General features: G+C 46.0%; 1 protein-coding gene across 3 annotated transcripts in view; it reads right to left on the bottom strand.

Annotated features, from left to right (window-relative positions):
- Positions 1-22,408, bottom strand: part of IGSF21 (immunoglobin superfamily member 21) — a 151,083-nt gene extending 128,675 nt beyond the window's left edge. For 2 of the 3 annotated variants that reach the window (XR_015739806.1, XM_087914810.1), the window contains exon 1: positions 21,942-22,408. Coding sequence is in view for 2 of the 3 variants with exons in the window: in XM_087914810.1 (XP_087770936.1) it covers positions 21,942-22,005 (64 nt within the window). In the remaining variant the exon portion in view is untranslated. The remainder of the gene's footprint in view (positions 1-21,941) is intronic. The other variant, XM_087914809.1, reaches the window with a different exon arrangement.
- Between the last annotated feature and the right edge of the window lie 773 nt (positions 22,409-23,181).

The raw sequence follows: 23,181 nt of genomic DNA, 5'->3' as shown, positions 1-23,181 counted from the left end.
GAGGAGGAGGAGGAGGAGGAGGAGGAGGAGGAGAGGAGGAGGAGGAGGAGGAGATGACAGAGACGGAGGAAGAAAAGGGGATGAAAAAGGAGGAGCTGGAAGAGGAGGAGGAGGAGATGACAGAGATGGGAAAGAGGAAGAAGGAGAAAATGAAGGGCAGGGAGAAGAGGAAGAAGGTGGGGGTGAAAGAGAAAGAAGGAGAAGGAAGAGAGGGAGGAGGAGAGGGAAGAGGAGAGGGCTAAGGAAGGAGGAAGAGAAGGCAAAGGGAAAGATGAGGATGATGGAGAAGAGCACGGGAGTTTGAAGATAAGAAGAAGATGAAGGAGAGGGGGAGGAGGAGGAGATGACAGAGAGGAGAAAAAAGGAGATGAAAGAGGAGGAGGAGGAGGAGATGAAAGAGATGGGAAGAGGAAGGAGAAAGAAATGAAAGAGATGGAAGGAGGAGGAGGAGGAGGAGGAGAGAGGAGGAGGAGGAGGAGGAGGAGGAGTTGGAAGAGGAGGAGGAGGAGAAGAGGAAGGAGATGGGGAAGAGGAAGAAGGTGAAAGAGAAAGAAGGAGAAAAGAGAGGTGGAGGAGGAGATGGAAGAGGAGAGGGCTGAAGGAAAAAGAGAAGGTGAAGAGAAAGAGTGATGATGATGATGATGGAGAAGAGGCAGGAGTTTGAAGATAAGGAGAAGATGAAGGAGAGGGGAGGAGGAGGAGATGACAGAGAGGAGAAAAAACGGAGATGAAAGAAAAGGAGGAAGGGGGAGGAGATGAAAGAGATGGGAAAGCGGAAGGAGAAAGGAATGAAAGAGACGGAGGAGGAGGAGGAGGAGGAGGAGGAGGAGGAGGAGGAGGAGAGAGTAGTTGGAGGAAGAGGAGAACATGAAGAAGATGGGGAAGAGGAAGAAGGTGGGGATGAAAGAGAAAGAAGGAGAAAAGAGAAATGGAGGAGGAGACGGAAGAGGAGAGGGCAGAAGGAAAAAAGAGAAGGTGAGGAGAAAGAGTGATGATGATGACGGAGAAGATGCAGGAGTTTGAAGATAAGAAGATGAAGGAAGAGGGGGAAGAGTTTCCTTCAGCTTAAGTGGCAATGAACCCATGAGAAAACCAAGGAGTCATGACTTCTAATACCTACAAGGCCCACTTTCTAGTGAAGCAAACCACCTTGAACCACTTACCACAGTACAGTTGACATTCTCCAGGAATTTCAAGAGCTTATTTTCTTTCCAAAGACTAAATCTTAGATCAAGGGTCTTCAAACTTGGCAACTTGTGGATTTCAACGCCTAGAATTCCTAAGCTTAACATGACTGGAGGAGGAATTCTGGGCGTTGAAGTCCACAAGTCTTCAAGCGGTCACGTTTGAAGGCCCCTGCCTTAGATGATCAACATTCAATCCACATTCCCTACAACTGCGTCACCGATCTTCCTACACGCGTAAGGAACACGCTATTAAAAGCCCCATCAAAATCTCATTCCTAGGATGGGAGCCCCTTCCTGCTCTGTCGCCAGCCATCCCTCAATGGGCTGAGATTCTTCCATGATGTGTCCGCATGCAAGGAATCGCCTCCTGGTCTACCGATGGGTGGCCACTTGCTTGAGATGAGTTGTCCTCCCAAAGAGCTGAAGAAGCTTCTTGGATGAGAAGCGAAAAGTCTTCAAAGAAAAAACCAGAAAGTCTTGAAAAAAAAAAACGCCTTTGGGACAACCATGACCTGGATGGCCGAGAATCTCCGTAGACTTTTGTCCTCCAAAACTTTTGCAGAGTCCAGTTGGAGGGATCTTGCAAAACATCCTGTCAACTCATAAAATATTTCTATGGTCTTGCCAACAGAAAGGGAGGGAGGAAAGGGGTTTGAAAGTGCCAGTGCAGCAGCTTGGAAGGCGAAAGTGCATTCCATAAATAGTTTTTCAAAGATAGTAACTAGGTGATTGAAGTTTGTGCTGCGCTAAAATTCTAACTGGAGAATGTGATTGATGACTCTTGGCTATGGATATGTCCCATTGGAGACTATGAATTATGATACACCCAGGGGGTATGGGGGGAAAACCAGGGTCAAGGGTGACAGTGAATGATGTGACTCAGAGTCAGCTACACCCAGGCAGTGCCGGACATGTTAACTCTTGATAAATCCTTTTGAGGTTTTGGACGTTTGGGTCGAGACTCATGATTTAAATGTGTGGGGGAACTGCCAGAATCCTGACACATACTTTCTGCAATTCCTTTCCAAAGCTTGGAATCCACAGCATGAGACTGCACATATAGCAATCCACAGCATATTGTACAACGCAACAATTTCCCCCCTGCGGAACGATAAAATATCAGTTGCAAAAATGCACGAGGCAAGATCTGGCCCGTCCTGCTGGGTTTTAGGAGTTAATAAAAAGCATCGAGAGATGCTACTGTTTCCTTAGCTTGCACATTTTGGCCCGATGGAGCCAAGTTTGAAAAAAAACGTCAAGAATATCCAAAACTTTTCGGAAGGAGCCCACAAGGAGCTGCCCTCCACGAAAATGCAGTGAAACAGGTCCAGGAAGAAGAATGAAAAGCCTTCTAGGTTTGAAGAAGGACACCTCCTGGAGTTTCTGAGAACGGGGTTTAGGTCCATGATGTCCTAGAAAGACAACTGGGATTTATGATTTGAGGGATCCTCAAATATCAGGAGGGAGATCCTGGGTTAGGAAGAAGAAGACCAAGGACAATCTAGTCCGACTTTCCATCTTCTTTGTGGTCAACTCACCCATTAGCAAAATATGGGTGCCACCTTGAGGTTCCCAAAGTTTGGAGTTTGGCCTGGCATTGTCGACACCTCAAAGTTGGAAGATACTCAACTGCTTTCTAAACCAACCAACCTGACATTCATCTTCCCCTTCTCATGCCCCTGTTCTGCCTTTGGTGAAGGAAGTCCACGGTCTTCCTTCCCGTAGGTCTTCTCTTTGGTTGGGGTTCAGGAACACGAAAGCAATCTTCTCAGTCCCACCTCACCGTATCAACATCTGACCTGTCCATCCGCTGGCTGGCTAGACTGTGGAGTCACAACATACTACATCCAACTTTTACGAGGTCTACACCAACAAGAACTTTCCAGGAAATAAAACTCTCCATCCTTACGTTGCAAGATCACACAGCCAGGAAAGCGGTGAGGGCAGAACATTTCTGCAACCCTATTCAGTTATCCCCATTTTTAGCTTCTTTATACCTTCCCAGGCTATTTTTCTTTTCTTTAAGAAGCAGCTCCAGAGACGTCTTCCCTTGTCTGTCTCCTACTCCAGAACATAAAATCGACCAGGAGTGAAAGAAGACCACGTACAAAACAGACGTGTGGTTCCTCCGGCTGATGCATTTGTAGGAAATCCAATTATTGCAGTGTTTTTATAGGATCCGTCTCATTTGGAAATATTGATCCTTCCTTCCTTCTCTCTCTCTTGATCATCTTCTCTTTCATGTCTAGCCTTGGCATCCGTCTGGCAGGTGAGATGGTCCGTCCTCCTTCTTTCTTTAAAAACTGAACCAAACTAGAAGAATACACTGGCCAACTTCCAAAAAGAAAATCCAATAAAAGGGTGAATTAATTGAGACAATGGAAGCAAAAAAACCCCCCCTCTCTCAGTAGGGCCTCATTAAAAACTTTCATTTCAACTCTCTCTCTCTTGTATATCCACACTTCTACTTAGTATTTGCCATTATCTATAAATGCTCCTCAAAAAAATCTGCTTGCCTGAATCTCTCTGTGCAGGATGTCAGTTCTCCAAATCAACATTAAAACCGGTTTATTCCGAGTTTTCATTTAATATCGTCTGTTCCTTCTGTTCAATTTGTTAGGAATTTCATATTCCTCCAAACACACCCCTCCTCTTTTGCTCAGTCCACTGACTTCGCACATAAATGCTTGGCTAGGTTAAAGGGATTTTTTTTTAAAGATAAATCTCCAGCCCCCACCGCCACGCAGACCGCTAAAAGGTTCACGGGTCTTTCCGAGGGGTGGGGGGGAGCAAACACTTCTACCTGAGATCTCTGGCGAACCTTTGCCAGCGAAGCTTCACCCCTGTTTATCCAAATGCATCCATTTGACTTGTAGAAAGGAGGAAAAATAAAAACGCTACAGCTCCAGAAAGGAGCATTAATTGTAGATGATTCCGACAGGTTAATTTCTTGGCGCTTTGCAGAACACAAAAGTGCGGGTGAACCAGAACTGGACGCTAATCTTTACCCACAAAAAAAGCATCTGAAATGCTCACCGGCCTGGATTGCGCTATTCCACCTTTCCTCACATATTTGGGGATCGCTGGTGACGATTCAGAGGACCCCGAACAGACCTCACGAACTTCATGCTGAGCACTCAAAAACGTTACTGATTTAACGTCTCCGCTTCTCACTTCCCGGGGAATCTTAAAAGAGGACGCCTCGTAGAATTGCAGCCCTCTTGATGGGATGGAGGAGAAGTCCTGTGTATGGCTCTACCATCAGGATGGAGGCCCAGAGGATCCAGACAGAATACATTGCCCCAACAAGCCCAATGCATGTCTCTCTCCTTTCTTTAAAACCCAGTTCCAAAGATATCCTTCCTTTAAAACATCTCTCTTTAACAGAATAACTGAGTTGGGATGGATATTGGTGGTATTCTAGTTCAACCCCATGCCCAGGCAGGAAATTAGAGTAGAGTAGAGTAGAGTATAGAGTAGAGTAGAGTAGAGTAGAGAAGAGTAGAGTATAGAGTAGAGTAGAGTAGAGTAGAGTAGAGTAGAGAGAGTAGAAGAAGAGAGAGAGAAGAGAGAGAGAGAGAGTAGAAGAGTAGAGTATAGAGAAGAGTAAGAAAGTAGAGAAGAGAAGAGTAGAGTAGAGTAAGAGTAGAGTAGAGAAGAGTAGAGTAGAGTAGAGTAGAGTAGATAGAGTATAGAGTAGAGTAGAGAAGAGTAAAGAGGAGTAGAAAGAGTAGAGTAGAGTAGAGGAGTAGAAGAGAAGAGTATAGAGAGTAGAGTAGAGTAGAAGAGTAGAGTAGAGAAAAGTAGAGAGAGTAGAGTATAGAGTAGAGTAGAGAAGAGTGAAGAGTAGAGTAGAGAAGAGTAGAGTAGAGAGAGAGAGTAGAGTAGAGTAGAGTATAGAGTGAGAGTAGAGAGTAGAGTATAGAGTAGAGTAGAGAAGAGAAGAGTATAGAGTAGAGTAGAGTAGAGTAGAGTAGAGTAGAGTAGAGTAGAGTAGAGTAGGACAGGATAGGAATAGGATCCGGAAGGGACCTTGGAGGTCCTCTAGTCCAGCCCCTCGCTCAAGCAGGAGACCCCATACCATTTCAGACAAATGGTTATCCAATCCCTTGTTAAAAACTTCCAGTGTTGGAGCATTTACAACTTCTGGAGTCAAGTTGTTCCACTGATCAATTGTTCTCCCAGCCAGGAAATTTCCTCCTTAGTTCTAGGTTGCTTCTCTCCCTGATTAGTTTCCATCCATTTGTTGCTTCTTGTCCTGCCTTCTCAGGTGCTCTGGGGAATAGCTTGACTCCCTCTTCTTTGGGGCAGCCCCTGAGATGTTGGAACACTGCTATCGTGTCTCCCCTGGTCCTTCTTTTCATCAAACCAGACAAAACCCCATTTCTACAACCGTTCTCCGTACGTTGTAGCCTCCGGTCCTCTAACAATCCCGCAAAACGTTTGCTCGGGTCTGATGTTAAGCGACAGTTGTGACGCCGAAGCGTTTCCGCATCCAAGGAGTTGGACCTTGCAATTAATATTCCCGTCGTTCCTCTGTAACGCCGGTCCAGCTAATAAGATTAAAACCTACTCTCTTACAGCGCCAGGCCAGAGGCTGGTATACCTTCACTTCTGCGGCTCCCTTAATCCTCTCGCAAGCTGGCAAGGAAGAAGAGAAACAAAGGCCTAAAAGAGAGGCGGGAGGGGGGGGGTCTCCTGTTTTCACCCCCCCACCCCCGGTGTGCAGGCTGATCAAATATTCATTGGAAAGTCTCTGGCAATTATATGCAAACTCCACGTCCTCACATGAAGGACACCCTTGTGGCAAGCAGGGAGCAGATCAGGCCTTTCCGGAGAAGCCGCAGAATTTAATCTAATACAGCATCTTATTATTTATTTTTTCCCCACTTCTTGCCGTAACGTGATTTACTCCGTTGTTGTATGAATTTCATCGCTGTATCAGGACAAGGGTGATTTTTCTAACTAGCAGATTTGCACACCGGGGTTCCAGAGTCAGGAGGAAAATTGCCCGCCCACCGCCTCCACCCCCACCCAAGCCTGCTGCCTGTCCCTTGCCCTTATATTCAAAGGTAGACTTCCTCTGTGCAGGGAGGTTCCGCTCCCGACAAACGGGAGTCACCCTCCATTTTGGCGACTCTTGGAAAGTTACACGGAAAAAGCCAGCTCTTCGCATTTGCAACCCGTCCTCACCCTTACGACCATCGCCTGCCCTCCCCTCCACTTCGGACCCTCGGCAATCGATTCATGCTTACGTCCAGTCGTGATTTGGGAAGTTCGCTCGCGCCTGTTTCTTGCAGCCAAGGAGGGCTTCGCACTTACGACGGCGGTGTTCCCCGAACGGATGCGGCTTCGCGTCTGCGACCGCCGTGGCCATCCTAAGAAAGGATCCAGTTTGCCAAACTGGATCCGGCTCAATCAAACGATGGAAGCGCCGGCTCCAACTGCGGTTGTAAGATGAGGAGTACCTCTCAAAGCTATTTAGCTCATCCGGCGGCTCAACCTAACCGTTTCGCCTTCCTTGCGAGGTTGTTGTGCGGATCAAACAAGGTTTGGGGCCTATCATCAAAAGGCAGGAGTCGCAGTCGATCCGATTGGGGTGCAGTGGGGAGGAAAGACCCTGGAGAATCACAGCCCCCAGCACTGAAACAGAGGATGTACATCAGCCGGAAGGCCCCCCCTGCCCCCCCACCAGCCTTAAACTTAATTATTCATCCACTAAGACAATACATGCTCAGATGCTGCTCTTTTTAATTTCCTTGTCGGGGCTGAATAATAAAAAGTACCAAGAATAATAAAAGGACAAGGAACGGATAAATGGCTGAGTCTGGGGGTCTCACTTCCCAGCCAGCCCTCCCTTTAAAAACAGCCCCCTCGTGGCGGGGTTGTGGGGGGGTGGGGTGGGGGAGGAAGAGGAGCGGGAGACGGCCCGCATGATGAATGTGGGAAGGAAAGCTGACACACCGCTTTTAATAAAACATAACGAAGCATGGCCTCGTAAAATATTTCCTTTAATTCAGTGGTCCCAGGAGGGCCCGTAATAGTAGCAACTTGGCAGTTGGCTGGGAGAGATGAGAAAAGGGTTGTTTGTTATCCAGGCTTCTTTCAATGCCCCCCTGCGCATCTCTCTCTCTCTCCCACCACCACCACCACCGCCAACCTCGGAAAGAGGATGCCCGTTGCCACTCCGAGGGACTCCCCGGCCGCGCAGATTACTCACGCAGAGACGCACCTGGGGGAGCAACAGAGCCCTCCCCGACTTCCTCCTTCTTACGGGTCCAATAATTTTGCGCTGCTTTAAGGACAGAGTTGGGGCGAAAAAAATAAATTAAAAAAATCCATGATAAAGTGTGCCAGTCTCCCGCCATATATTCTGTCTTGAGGACTAGCATCTTTCTTTCTTTCTTTCTTTCTTTCTTTCTTCCTTCCTCCCTCCTTCCTCCTTCCTTCCTCTTCTTCCTTCCTTCCTTCCTTCCTTCCTTCCTTCCTTCCTTTCTTTCTTTCTTTCTTCTTCCTTCCTTCCTTCCTTCCTTCCTTCCTTCCTCCATCCCTCCTCCCTCCCTCCCTCCCTCCCTCTTTCTTTCTTTCTTTCTTTCTTTCTTTCTTTCTTTCTTTCTTTCTTTCTTCCTTCTTCCTTCCTGCCTTCCTTCCTTCTTCCTCCCTCCTCCCTCCCTCCCTCCCTCCTTCTTTCTTTCTTTCTTTCTTTCTTTCTTTCTTTCTTTCTTTCTTTCTTTCTTTCTTTCTTTCTTTCTTTCTCTTTCTTTCTTTCTTTTCTTTCTTTCTTTCTTTCTTTCTTTCTTTCTTTCTGATCGATAAGCCAACAAAGGAAGAGATGTTTGCAAGAGCGAGCACCTTCACTTCCACGTCCTGCAATGAAGCGGAGCAACTCAACCGCCTGATTTGAGGAAACAGCTCTCTCTCTCTCTCTCTCTCTCTCACACACACACACACACACACAAACTGTGCATTAATCTTTTGACTGGCCTCCTTCCTTTTCCACATGCAATGTTGGCGTTTCATGGCGAATAAAATGCTCCTCCATCCATCCTGGAGAACAGAGCAAGCCATGGATGGGCCCAATGTCTGAAACGCTTCCCCAGGCTTTGCGTTCTTATTTATTTCAGAGAGAGGGAGGGGAGAGGAAGAGAGACAGAGAGAGAAAGAGAGAGAGAGATATATAAAAAGAGAGAAAGAAAGAGAGAAAGGGGAGAGAGGGAGAGAGACAGAGACACAGAGAGAGGGGAGAGAGGGAGAAAGACAGAGAGAGAAAGAGGGAAAGTAAAAGGAGAGAGAGAGAGATGGAGGAGAGAAAAAGAGGGAGAGAGAGAAAAGAGAGAAAGAAGGAGAGAGAGAGAAAGGGAGGAGAGAAAGAGAGGGAGAGAGAGAGAAAGAGAAAAAGAAAGAGAGAAAGGAGAGAGAGACACACACAGAGACAGAGAGAGGGGGAGAGAGGGAGAAAGACAGAGAGAAAGAGAGAAAGAGAAAGAGAGAAAGTAAAAGAGAGAGAGAGACGGGGAGAGAAAAAGAGAGAGAGAGAAAAGAGAGAAAGAAGGAGAGAGAGAGAAAGGGAAGGGAGAAAGAGAGTGTGAGAGAGAGAGAGAGAGAGAGAAAGAGAAAGGGAGAAAGAAAAAGGAGAGAAAGAAGAAGAGAAAGAAGAAGAGAAAGAAGGAGAGAAAGAGGGGTGGGGAGAGAATTAATTCAAAAAAAGCCCTTTAATGAGGTTGGTTATTTTCCCCTGTGACTGGAAGTGGAGGGGAAGCGAAAGAGAGAAAAGACATGGAGGGTTTTTTTCCTCTACTATAAATCTGGGATCTGCATTTCCCAGGGCACCACTCAAATCTCATGCTGGGGATATCATAGATCTGAGAATAGCAGAGTTGGAAGGGACCTTGGAGGTCATCTAGTCCAACCCCCTGCTTGAGCAGGAGAGTCTATTCCAAAAATTAGCCTCTACCTAAGTATAGTCACCCCCTCATTCCTCCCCCACCCCCCAAGAAAAGCCCACTGTGCCCAAATTTACTTGCCTGGAGTTGAGGCCAACTTCCGTTGAGATGAGACTTAAAAACTAGATAAAAATAACCAGCAGAAATAAAATATTCATGCTCCAATTAAATATATATTGATATTAATATATATTTAATATATCAATTAGTATATTATATATATTTAATTCTTCCTCTGCCTTCCAAAGCTAAGCTTTTGCCAAACAAATGCCTTTCAAATTGGAGGGGGTCCTCGTTTAGCAACTGACTTGTTTAGCGACGGCTTATTAAATTTAAATGCCGCCTGTCTCATTATCCAAAGAGATTCTGGGCAGCTTACAATGGCAAGAAACCACGAATATAAAAGCGGTAAAGTTACCGAGGGTGATAAAAAGGAAGCTTTGAAAACCAGTCCTAACATTTACAACCTCTGCACTTCTGTGAAGCAAAGGAAAGTTGATAAGCACGATCCCAGTTTCATTTCGCTGAATATGGTCGCTAAGCGAGCGATACAGTAGATATGACCGAGCAGCGAGTATCACAGTAGATACGACCGCTGACCCATTTTCAAAAGGGATGGGATATGTAGTCTGCCCCTTTCCCCCTTCCAGGCAAGGATGAGTTTATTCAAACTAGTCAGGAAGAAGAAGCCAAAATAAAAATAAAAAATCCCCTTCCCAAACCTGTTCATTTTCAAACTCATTAATCATCCGACTGGTTGATGGATTGATCAATTAAATCTTCATTAATCTGCAGCCTAAAACAATAAGATGGAAGGAAAAAATGCACCAGAGGACAGAGAAGCAAATCACTGTAGGGCCATCAAAGGACCTCAAAAATATCCATCAACTTTGCCCAAGTTTTTTCGCCAGGTCAGGATTCTGGCAGTTCCCCCACATTGAAATCATGAGTCTCCAGCCAAACTTCCAAAACTTCAAAAGGATTTATTGGGAGTTAACATGTCCGGCACTGCCTGGGTGTAGCCGACTCTGAGACACACAATTCACTGTCACCCTTGACCCTGGTTTTCCCCCCACCCTCTAGGTGTATCATAATTCATAGTCTCCAATGGGACACATCCATAGCCAAGAGTCATCAATCACATTCTCCAGTTAGAATTTTAGCGCGGCACAAACTTCAATCACCTAGTTACTATCTTTGAAAAACTATTTATGGGATGCACTTTCGCCTTCCAAGCTGCCACAGTGGCTCTTCCAAACCCTTTTCCTCCCTCCCTTTCTGTTGGCAAGACCGTAGAAATATTTTATGAGTTGACAGGATGTTTTGCAAGATCCCTCCAACTGGACTCTGCAAAAGTTTTGGAGGACAAATGTCTACGGAGATTCTTGGCCATCCAGGTCATGGTTGTCCCAAAGGCGCTTTTTTTTCAAGACTTTCTGGTTTTTCTTTGAAGACGCTTCGTTTCTCATCCAAGAAGCTTCTTCAGCTCTTTTGGAGGACAACTCATCTCAAGCAAGTGGCCACCCATTGGTAGACCAGGAGGCGATTCCTTGCATGCGGACACATCATGGAAGAATCTCAGCCCATTGAGGGATGGCTGGCGACAGAGCAGGAAGGGGCTCCCATCCTAGGAATGAGATTTTGATGGGGCTTTTAATAGCGTGTTCCTTACGCGTGTAGGAAGATCGGTGACGTAGTTGTAGGGAATGTGGATTGAATGCTGATCATCTAAGGCAGGGGCCTTCAAACGTGACCGCTTGAAGACTTGTGGACTTCAACGCCCAGAATTCCTCCTCCAGTCATGTTAGCTTAGGAATTATAGAAATGTTTTATGAGTTGACACTCCAATCGTCCAGGAAGCAGGTAAGCTGACCAAAAAACCACCTACATCTCACTGCTGTGTTTCCCTGTGTGTGTGTGTGTGTGTGTGTGTGTGTGTGTGTAGCTCAGTTAGTGACTGGTAACTTCACAACTTCAGCAAAGCATACCTTTTGACCTGCCAACACACTTCCATGTTCAACTTTCTATCCATGAGGAGAACTTCCTGGTGTCTCCTCAGAAGACCTTCTTGGTCCAGGTGGATGGCCACCTTGGATGGACGCCCAAGAAGAGATGGGAGGGATGTGACGCCTCCTGCCACACCCCCAAATTGTGGCATGTAATGGTGTTTGCGCGCCGGCTAATCAGTGGTGGGATTCAAATAATTTAACATCCGGTTCTCTGCCCTGATGAACAGCTGGGTAGGCGTGGCTGGGTGGTCATGTGACTGGGTGGGTGTGGCCAACTCAACATCACTCACCTTGAGGGGTGCTTTGCCTCTCCTAGCCTCTTGTGACCACGGGGATGCTGCAATGGTCGTAAGTGTGAAAATGAGTTACTTTTTTCCAGTGCTGTTGTAACTTTGAATTGGTCGCTACCAGTTCTCTGAACTGCTTAGAAAGTTAACAACCAGTTCTTGTGAATATCTGATTTGGTATCTTCTCCCCTTCTGCTGATGGGATTCAGGGACAGCCCCGAAAACAGCTGGCTGGTGAATTCTGGGAGTCCACCCAACTTCAAACCTGCTCTAGAGGGGCTTCCGGTTTGAAGTCTCTTCGGTGACAGACAGAAATCCGCGATCGTGCACGGTTTCAGTCTGGGCTCACCTCTGGAGTGCCCCGAGCCGGCTGGTTTCGGGGCTAAGCCACCCCGTAGAGGTGGTGAAGAGGGGGGAGACTGCCAACAGGGTTCAGGAGAGCCGCATCTCTCCTCCTCAGCTGGCCATTACTCCCTTTCCCGAAGGCAGTTGCAGCGGTGCTCAGAAATGGCCACCACAAAGAAGAACTCGACAGGAAAAGAACGTGCAGGAGGAAGATAAGACGTGAAAGTTTTGGCTGACCGGGTTAAATTGTAAAACCAACAACTAAGGTACCCTGGAATTTAAACTTAGAAAAAAAGAACATCGCTCCCAAAGAAGAGTCGGAAGCAGCGAAGGAAAGTGAAAAGGGAAAGGTTTGGGGTTTTTTTTCTCCTCTTCCCTTTCCTATACTGACAACTAAGAGACTTAAATAAGAAATCAGAAAAATCCGCTTTGACATCAACAGGCAATTAAGCTGAAAATAAAACAAAATGTCAAAGGGATAATAAAGATTTCTGGACACTAATTTTTTTTTCATAAGCAGGAAGGGAGAGAAAAAGAATAAGGGCAGGATCTGGAAGAGGGAGGAGACTGCCTGGAATTAAAAAGAATCTAAAGTAAAACTTCAACAAGACTTCTAAAAGATACATTTTAACTGAAACTTTGCAACTAAATAGTAACCCCAGGAAGAGAAAGTGAAAGAAAAAGAGCAAAAAAGAAACAGTTTGCGTGTATTTGGATTATTTGGTGATCTTTAGATTCTTGGTTATTATATTTGAATGACTAAAATCAGTCGGGTGGTTGTTTAAAAATTTATACAATGGCACCACTTCTGGATGAATTGAAAATGGAACTTAAAAAGTACAAAGAAGATGCACAGGAAGGGAAGGGTTCTTTTGGTTTCCTTTTTCAATTCTTAGAAATGGAGATTTGGAACTATGAGAAACAACAAGAAACGACTGCAAAAAAAAGAAGACTGGGACAAAGAAGAAGCCATCTTTAATGAACAAGTAATTCTATGTGGGGAAGAAAAAGGAAAGGGGGGAAAGAGAATGGAGAATTTAAGACTTAAAAAAAACAACCAAAGAAAAGAAAAATAATTCAAAAAATAAGTATAATACTGGAAAGCAACAGAAAAGGGGAATACAGAAGAGAGAAATAGAGGTAGAGAGACAAGGGGGTAAAAAGGGGAGAGAGAAGAAGAGAGGGAAGAAGGGAAGGAAAAGAAGTTACAAAGGACCGGGGCAAGATATAGAGAAACAGGACCTATTTAGAGATCATGGGTGAAAATCTAACTGAAAAAGGGATTCTGTAAAGGTACATAAGATTGTATTGTTATATTAGTAATAGAAATGACTTTAGAAAATTGCAAACAATGTATGATTAAAATGAGGGATAAAATAGTGTAATTTAGTGAAATGTTTGTTAATAAAATAAGTGAAATAAAATAAATGAGAATTAGGAAGGAACGGGAACATCTTAATTAGTTAATGTTTTATAAAATATAAGTGAAGGGGGGAATTAATTATGGAAAGCTTATAATTGTTCCCATAGAAGTATGATATTTAATTGAAAAGTAATGGTAAAGAAGTTAAGATTTTAATGAATATTAATATTAATGATAGAATTGAATTGGAATGGAATGTGTTGTTTTAATTACATACATTTATAATTTTTTTCTTTTTTTAAGAATATAGTGTGTATTTTAAGAATGTACTAAGCAGAATACGAATGGAAGTTATGTATTATATTGAATGTTACAACTTTAGGGTGTATTTTGAAGCCTAAATAAGAGTTAAATGGATAAACTTAAAAGATATAAAGGCGTCATACTCCAATCAGTAACTACAGGAGAAATTTTGTTTAATGAGAAAAGATCATAGATAATTGAAACAGGACAGACAAAAAATATAAATACAATGATTTGAATTGAGATGAGATAATTAAAATAAAACTGAGAAAATTGAAAGAGGGGACAAGCTATGCAGAAAATGTAAAACAGTAATAAGATATGGAATAGAATATAAAAATGACCATGAAGTCGAATTTGTGTCTGTACGAAGAAATGTAACCCGGGATTACGCTACTTTCAAAAAAGATGTTTTATTTGTGTTTTTTTTTCTTTGTGAAAACTCAAATAAAATTTACAAAAACCAAAAACCAAAACCTGCTCTAGAGGGAAATCTGCTTGCTTCCTGCATTGCAAATCTTCCCAGCTTCAGGAATCACGCCTGAGGTTTTCTGCCTTCCAGGATTCAGCAAAGGCCCTTCTTAGCAAAAGAAGCAAGTTTCTAGCCCTCTGGGGATTTTGAGGCAACGCAGCAAGCTCTAAAGGTTACAGTACTCTCAATGCTGTCTAAAGAGTAAAAACTCAGTGACGTTCGGCTTCTCAATTGCACCGATGGGATGCGTGAGAAGGGAAAGAAATAGAGACGTAGCTCTTAAGACCGAATGGAGAAATCAAACCTCCTTATTTAGAGGCATTCTACCCCGATCCTCCAGCACGGGAGGCACCCTTTGTTTTCTCTCCTGCCCAACCCACCAGTCAGGTGGTGTTTTGCAGCCAGAAGCTGTCAAAAGCCATTCGGAAAACTCCTTCTCCTTTTTTTTATTTTTATCCTCTCCTTGCAGATCCCTTCAAGCCACAAGAAGGTTCCGTGTAGTGTCAATGATTCTTCCTCCTCCTAAAAAGAGATCCCGCTTAGTGATCCAGTGGGATGAAGGAGATCAAGAGGAAGATTCCCCCAGAAGGATGTCAGCCTTTCACAGAGCCCCACCTGAATTGCTCCGTTTTCTCTTTCTCCTTTCGGCCTCCCTTTCCTTAACGCACAAGCAGAATTAACAATCTCTCCTACCTTCATTTATGTTCCAATTTTTCCTCCTCTCCCCCCACTCCAGAAATGATGCTCTTTTGGGTGGGTGGGTTGTATCCTGCAAAGGACAGATCAGTGAGGGGTGGGGGGGGTATGGGAACTGGAGTCCAACCCACACGGGACATTGCCACCAGCCGTTGCAAAGAAGAGGACTCCGAAAGGACAAAATCCCATTCCACCGTGGGATGAAATTTCCATTTAATCCCTTACAAACTTTGCTGGGTGATATTTCAGTCTTTTTTAAAAATGTCCAGATCTTGATCCTAGTTGGCAGAGAAGGAAGCCAATAGGGTCAAACCAGTTTTTCTTTCTTTCTTTCTTTCTTTCTTTCTTTCTTTCTTTCTTTCTTTCTTTCTTTCTTTCTTTCTTTCTTTCTTTCCTTCCTTCCTTCCTTCCTTCCTTCCTTCCTTCCTTCTTTCTTTCTTTCTTTCTTTCTTTCTTTCTTTCTTTCTTTCTTTCTGTTTTTCCTACTCCTTTGGGGGTCTCAGCAGTCATTTCATGTGGCGAGATTGCATCTAAGGTGCTTCTCAATGCTTTTTTTTTTTTCTTTCATGTGGCCAAAAGCCAAGTTTTCTCTTTCTTTACTCGAGAGAAGGGGTGACATGATAGAAGTATCCCACTATTTGGGAGCCGTCCTAAAGAAGAAAGAGTCAACTTATTTTCCAAAGCACCAGAAGGCAGGACAAGAAACAATGGATGGAAACTAATCGAGGAGAGAAGCAACCTGGAATTAAGGAGGATTTTTCCTGATAGGGAGGACAATTAACCAGTGGTACTGCTTGTCACCAGAAGCTGCGGGTGCTCCATTAAGAAGAGACTGGACAGTGATTTTTCTCAAATTTTATCGGGTCTCCTGCTTAAGCAGGGGGTTGGACTAGAAGACCTCCAAGGTACCTTCTAGCTCTATTCTGATGGAAGATTTCCTTGTATACGAGATGGACTTCTGGTTCCTTTTTCCCCCCCAGGAATAAAACCACCTAGGGATGGTGTTACTCGCTGGGAGTTATCTTCCCATTCCTCACCATCCTCCCCCAAAACAACAGGCTGGATTTTGTACTGAATAATTAGAGTTTGCAATACGATGGTATCCACAACATGGATTTTATTCCTTTGGTTCATTTCTCGGGAAGCGGCTGAGGTGATCAGGAAGGAACGTCTTGATTCGAACAGCGTTTCTCAGAATGGTCCCCGCTGTTAGAATACCACCCTCTCGTGTATTTATTTAAATTTGAGGTGATTTGGGGCTGCCTCCGTCAAAAAAAAGAGATGCTTTGACAGTAGATTTCTTCCATGGGCAGGTGGAGACTAGATGATCACTGGTGGACCCTCCCTTCCTCAGCAACCTTCTTTGAAGCAAGGCCAGAACATTTCTCAAGAATATATATATATATATATTAAAAAGTGGGGACGTTGGGAGTTGAACCAGCTGTCCAGTTTCAAAGTAAGTCTCTTCTCACCTGAGTCCCCCCTCAAGAGGTGACTGGACTTTCTGTTTTTCCTCTGAAGACATTTCGCTTCTCATCCAAGAAGCTTCTTCGGCTCTACGCTGAAAAAAGCACCTTTTCAGAGACCTGGATGACTGAGAAACTCCACAGACGTTTCTCCCCTGAGCCAAGCTGGAGGGTCTCCCTTGGCTCGCTTGCATGATCTGACAGAATCTTATGCTCGGGGTCGCTCTGATTTTAACGCTGGGAGAAGGAGGCCACGTCAGCGTGGATTTAGAAGGCCCGCTGGGCACAAGGATGAAAGAGGAGGTTGGGACTAGGGGTTTCGGGAAGCCAAGAAAGAAGTAGCAACAAGGAAGAGTTGTCCATTTAAGCAGAACAGAAGATGACGGATGAAGGAACACTGGCGCTTTGGTGCGTTGGTTCCACACTCCTTAATGGGGGGAGAGAGAAAAAAACTCCTTCTGAGATCTTATAGAGTCAAGAGATAAAACTGTCTGGAGACGTCTGGGAGTTGAAGTCCACTCATACTCAAGCTGCCAAGGTTGGACAACATTGCAACATAGAACAGGGGCGTAAAACTTGATTTAAATGAGGACGACATTGGGGTTGTGCTTGACCTGGGTGGGGCAGCTCGACATCACTCGAGTCGGGGGCACCTGCGGTAGCCAAATGCTAAAGCAGACCGTCCCTCTCATTATAATCTCCCTTGTTCCTTCGTTGTTCCTTCCTTCCTTCCTTCCTTCCTTCCTTCCTTCCTTCCTTCCTTCCTTCCTTCCTGCCTTCCTTCCTCCTTTCTTCCTCCCCTCTCTCCTTCCTTCCCTTTCCTTCCCTCACTCTCTTTTCTACCCTCTTCCATCTCCCTCCTTCTTTTCCTGTTCTTCCTTTCTTTCCTTCCTTCCTTCCTTCCTTCCTTCCTTCCTTCCTTCCTTCCTTCCTTCCTTCCTCCCTCTCTCTCCTTCCTTCCCTTTCCATCTCCCTCCTTCTTTCCTCTTCTTCCTTTTCTTTCTTTCCTTCCTTCCTTCCTTCCTTCCTTCCTTCCTTCCTTCCTTCCTTCCTTCCTTCCTTCCTTCCTTCCTTCCTTCCTCCTCTCTCTCTCCTTCCTTCCCTTTCCTTCCTCACTCTCTTTTCTACCCTCTTCCATCTCCCTCCTTTTTTCCTCTTCTTTCCTTTTCTTCCTTCCTTCCTTCCCTCCCTTTTTATTCCCCTTTCTTCTTCCTCCCCTTCTTTCCTTCCTTTTCCTTCCTTTCTCTCCGCCCATCTTCCCTTCTTTGCCTTTCCTTGTTCTCCTTTCCTGTCCCTTTCTTGGAGGCTAAACATTTATTGATTGAGTGGGATTTGTCAAAACCAAAGCCAGAACAAAGATAAGAGAATAAAATGCCAAAGGGGAAAACATTTGTTCTTTTGTTTTGCTTTTAATTGGTTTTGCTAGCCCTCTGCCAGCGAAAAACGGAGCCCAGAGGCTGGTCCTTCCCTGTTTCCAGGGTGGCCCCACACACCTCCGCTCTAGTGACTCTGAACCCCACTTCTCCTGAGCTTTTGCTGCTGCGCAGCTGGGGCTGGTTGGGATTAGAGCATCCGAGAACTAGAGGTTGTTGCAGGAAAGAGCCATCAAGAGGTCATCCTATAGCGCCTTGGTGGTGCAGTGGTGAGAGCGCAGTACTGCAGGCTACTTCTGCTGACAGCCAGCTGCCTGCAGTTTGGCCAATCGGATCTCCCCAGGCTCAAGGTTGAACTCAGCCTTCCGTCCTTCCGAGGTGGGTCAAATGAGGACCCCGATGGTTGGGGGCAAGAGGCTGACTCTGTAAACCGCTTAGAGAGGGCTGCGAAACACTGTCAAGTGGTATATAAGTCTAAGTGCAATTGCTATCCACAATTTTTCCCCAAAATTTTCACAAGTTTGGCCAACCAAGGAGAGCTTGAACCAACCGAGGATAATCCCCGTCTCCCACACGTCCATATTTTCCTTCCTCGTCCTTCCTTTTTCTTCTCCAAATTAGCTGCATCACCTCCAAGGCTTTGCGGGAGCGAAGGCACGGAAACCGAGGACCTCTGGGGGATGCGGGGTCACTAAGACCAGGAGGCCGTGGAGAAACCAGAAAAGGAGAAAATGAGCTTCAGACAACAGCCAGCTTTTCTCTCCCGTGAGATGTCGCAGGTCTGCTTCCAAACCTCTGAAGAACGTGGATTTCTGGAGGCTGCAGAATTTCAGGCCAAAGCCGGTGAAACTAAAACACAAAGCGCCCAGAAGATCCATCAGCAAAACCGCAGCAAGGGTGAAGAAGTCTGGAGGAGAAGAGATAATCTGAAGGAACTTTACTTTCCAAGAGGAGAAAATAGAGATGAAGAAAGGCCATACAAGACAACTCTGCGATGCATAGTTCTGGTGATGTTTTCCAAGTCTTCAAAGAAGGACGTGGGCTGGATGGCTGGATGGCAGAAAGGAAGGAAGGAAGGAAGGAAGGAAGGAAGGAAGGAAGGAAGGAAGGAAGGAAGGAAGGAAAAAAGAAAGAAAGAAAGAAAGAAAGAAAGAAAGAAAGAAAGAAAGGAAAGAAGGAAGGAAGGAAGGAAGGAAGGAAGGAAGGAAGGAAGGAAGGAAGGAAGGAAGGAAGGAAGGAAGGAAGGAAGGAAGGAAGGAAGGAAGACACTACCGGCAGCATCTCCAACCACTGCCTGGTTGAGTCTCCCAAAGATAAATTTTGGGGAGATTTTCTCCATTTTTTCCCCCTTATCTGCAACCCCCAGTTGCATCCAGTTAATTTCCACATCCGCCTTTCCTTCACTTCTTCTCCATTTCGCTGGTGCCATTCATTCAAACTCTGTCTTAAAAACAGCGACACAAGAAGTGACTTTATATTAACTTGTGTGCAGTTCCTTGAGGGCTTCAAACATCGCTTTTTCCAAACTGCGATAAAAGACATCAGAGATGTGATTTTTCGATCAGCAAAGGAAAACATTCCGCCACCATTCCTGGCCACAGGAGGTCACGTTACCACCACCACCACCCCAAAAAAAGTCTAATTTACAATTCTGAGCGTTGTACAAATTCCGAGAAGGAGTTAAGGACGTGTCCCGTTTAAAGGCTGCCATCTCGTCCCTCCTTCACAGAGGGTCACAGCCCAGCCAGACGAGGTTCTCCTCCGGAGCAAGCACGCATTAGAAGCCTTCTCAGCGAGGTAAATCCAGCGGTACTTCCAACCAAGAGAATCCAGTATTGCAAAGGTATTTCCAGATAGGCAAAGAGGAAAATTCGATTCCCGGTTTCTCAGCACACGCTGGGTGTCACATCCACTGGAGATTTACGGACCCCGTTTTGGGGGGACCCTTCGCATATTGCCAAAAAACAGACCACGGCCGTGGGCAGCCGACCACGAAGGAAGGGAAAGGTTCCAGGCCATTAAATATTTACTGCCTGCCAACCACTTCAAAAGGCAGGCCACCTTTGGCAATGCTTCCATTATTTGAAGCTTGGCTCCCCTTCCTGAGCACCGCTTCTTTCGCTTGCAGAGAACAGCGCAGACCCAGGAAGAAGAGGAAGAGGAAGGGAGGGAGGAAGGCTTGCACCCGAGCCGATGGGGGCAGTTTTCCTATCTGAACCGCGACTTCATTGCTTAACCAAAGTCTGCTAATAGACCAGAATAGCTGGGGAAACGCGCCCAGTAGCACCCTCTGCTGGCCGAATTAGGATTATCCACAAAAATTATCCAAAAAAAAAACCCCTACGACCCACCATCCTTCGAATTCTGTTTAAAAAAAATCATTTTTAAATCTGTCTTGAAACACAGGAGAGTAAATGTCCCATCCGATGTGTCTCGCTCCGTTTAGCGAACTTTGAAAAATTGTCCTTTAAACAAAAGCTTTTGCTAGAAGGAATTTTGCAAAGCCAAGAACATCTTAAATTCAAACACGGACGAGTTGTGGGAGATAACTTAACCCAGCTGCTAATTGCCCTTCCACGTCTAAAGAACCAGTACGGACCAGCCAAGCCAAATAAATAAATAAATAAAAATCTGGATCTAGTTCCCACGTCTAGATAACTCAAGCCAATGAGCCAAGCTGCGTGCTAAAGGAGTTTCTTTATTACACCTGTCATTTTTTTTTCTGCCTCTGTAAATAACATCAAATAAAACAACTGGGTCATTTTTTGGGTTGGGGTGGGGGTCGCAAGCCATAAATAACCACCCTCTCTTGTTCTCCCCTGAAAGAAACTTCCTAACCCATGTTGGGAAAAATCTCTTCACGCAACTCTGGTTTCTCACACCCCAAATTTCAGCTCACCTCCACCGAGCGCAGTTGAAAAAGAAAAGCCACAACTTCAGACTTTCCAAAAAAAAAACCATTCCCCAAATCCTGCAACAGGAACGCCCAGCTCACGCCTCTTTCTTCCGACTGCAGGGAAAAAGGTACGTGTCTTTTTCCAAACGATAGCAGTGGAATTTCTATCACCACCTTTTCTGAAAACTCACCTGGAGAAATGAGCGTTTCTTAAAATAAATAATAATAAAAAAAAAAGACAGAGAGAGAGAGAGAAATGTTTCCAAGCCAAGAACCCCCCCCCCCCAAAAAAAACCCTGAACCCCAGCTAGAAAAGCAAGAATCGTGGTTCCAACGTGGATTGAATCACCTTTTGGACACGGTTTTTGCACTTCTCCAAGAACAAGCGATGAGGAAGAGAAGGCTGCCAGGCTATAAAATACCCCCAAGATATCCACTGTCTTGGCTACCACTTTGCAGCTCTCCCCCAAAAGGGTGGGTGTTCGTCAGTTTGTCAGAAATAAAAACGGGGGGGGGGAAGACTTCCTCCTCCCCACGAACATCTGCCAGCCCAAGGATTAACCCTGTGACCTGGTATAACCTCTGGATGCCGGTGTTGATAACGGGAAACCAACTGGGTTCTCTCTTCGTGGGGTCTAAACTGGAGAGCCAAGCCCACCCACCCAACAGCACGAATGGGTGGGGTGAGGAAATAGAAGTCAGGTTAGGCAGGCAGGGAGGGAGGGCCAATGAATGAGCCCTGGCCCGGCCTGATGACCTCCAGGGAGACCAGTGAAAGCAGCTGGGGAGGACAGGGGGTATAGCTAAGCAGCGGAGAATGGGAAGGTTTTTTTTGGGGGGGGGTATTCTCCCTTGGGATGCATCCCTACTGGGATCATAGCCCCCCCCAACCCCTTTCCAACATTCCTAGTGACCCACACCAGCCCCTGGGGGGTGCAATTCCTCCCTTGGATTCACTCCTCCGGTTGCTTCTGCGACCAACTCGACTGCGTTTTGCGGGGAGCTCCAACGTCTCCAAAGCAAGCAACCCCAGAGACTGTTTCCTCCCCACCCACCCCCGCTCCTCCCCCCCTCCAGCCCACTCAAGGCCCGATCCACGACCGGAGGGTTGATTGAGACGGGTGCCGAGTTCAAAGGAGAGTCTCTCTCTCTCTCTCCCCCCACGTAATTTATGATGGTTCTGCCTACCTTCCAAGAATCAAGAGAGGAAGAGCTAAGGTCTTGGCACGGAAGGAAGGCGAAGGGTGGCACGGACGAGACCTCTACTCCCCCTCCTCCTCCCCCTCCCACAAAGCACAGCCCCCACCCCCCCATCCTTTGGCCAACCATTGACTCCAGCTTGGGAAGGGAGGTTTGGCCCCCCAACCCAAAGTTGGCACGAGTTCAGGACATGTCTTCCCCCCACAGCTCCATCCGCTGGAGAGAGAGCCCTGCCAATAATTCCTGCACCAGGGAGCCGAGGATTTCGGTCGATCTCCTTCCCTGGGGGGTGGGGGGTTGGTTGGGAAGGAGGTAAGGATGGAGTGGGAGAAGAAGCACCCCCCCCCACCACCCTTGTTTTCTCCTCCTCTTCCCCCACCCCGAGCCCCCTCCTCACTTACCCAAGGCGGCATAATCGAGGAGTTTGCTAAATAGAAAGCAAAGAGGCAGCAGCAGGTAAAACATGGTGTTCCTCTTCACTCCTTCCAAATCTACACGCCATCTGGTTCAAAAGGATGCCAGCCTCCCGTTCGGCGAAGAGGCTCCGGAGGGGAGCAGTGGCAGAGAAGGGGCACGGAAGCGTCTGGGGCGGGTGGCATCCATCGCTGGGCGCCCGGCGGAGCAAACGGGGGTGGGTGGGAGGGAAATGGAAGAGGACCACCCAGAGGAAGAGAGAGAGAGAGAGAGAGAGAGAGAGAGGCTCGGAGGAGGAGAAGGAGGAGGATGCGGCCAGTGGTACCCAGAGCAGGCGGACGGAGGTTGGTTTTGTGGCTCTCGCTCGTTTCTCCCCGAGTCAGGTTGGGAGTTTGGGATGCAATCCTCAACAACTCCTCCTCCTCCTCCTCCTCCTCCTCTCTCGGTCGCCTGCCTCTTTATTTTATTTTATTCCTCTCCCCCCTCCTTTTTCCTCCCTCTTCTGCTTTGGTGCTGGCGTCTGTATTATACAGATTTCTTTAATCCTTCTGAGGCTCTTCGGCTGTCGTCTTTTTAAGCTGGATTTATTGAGAAAGAGAGGGAGGCAGGCTGGGAGAACACAATTCCTCTCTTATGCGCTCTCTCTCTCTCTCTCTCTCTCTCTCTCTCACACACACACACACACACACACAATGCTTAACCCTTCTGCAGATGACCCCATCTCTACCAGAGAGAAAGATGGTCATTAACAAGAATCATCACCACCATATATTATTATTATTATTATTATTATTATTATTATTATTATTATTATTATTATTATTATTATTATTATTATTATTATTCACCCGTATTTGCTGCTGCTATCCTGATTATCATCCAGTTTTTTCTGCCCCCTCCAAGCAGTAAGAAATCAAGATTTGGAGAATGACCACTTCTTAAAAACCCCTCTTGGTCCTTTTCTGCCAGACGAAGCTGGCAGGGCCAAAAACACCACCCGCACCTCATTAAGATGTCTTCAGTGGAGAGGAAAACCCCACCTGCCCTCGGTCTTCCCATCTGCAGAATGGGGATAGTAAAAAAAACAAAAAACAAAATGCAAATTACAGAGAGGAAAGGGTTAGCGGAGATTGGAAACGGTGTACCAGGCAGAGGTGTTATATAGACTACAACTCCCATCATCTCTTGCTTGGACCCATACTCTCCCGGGAGATAAAATAGAAGCAC

The sequence above is a fragment of the Pseudonaja textilis genome, chromosome 18, assembly GCF_049901715.1.
Source record: "Pseudonaja textilis isolate UNSWEBS1 chromosome 18, rPseTex1.2, whole genome shotgun sequence".
Lineage (NCBI taxonomy): Eukaryota > Metazoa > Chordata > Lepidosauria > Squamata > Elapidae > Pseudonaja > Pseudonaja textilis.
This window is presented reverse-complemented; position numbering and strand designations above follow the sequence as displayed.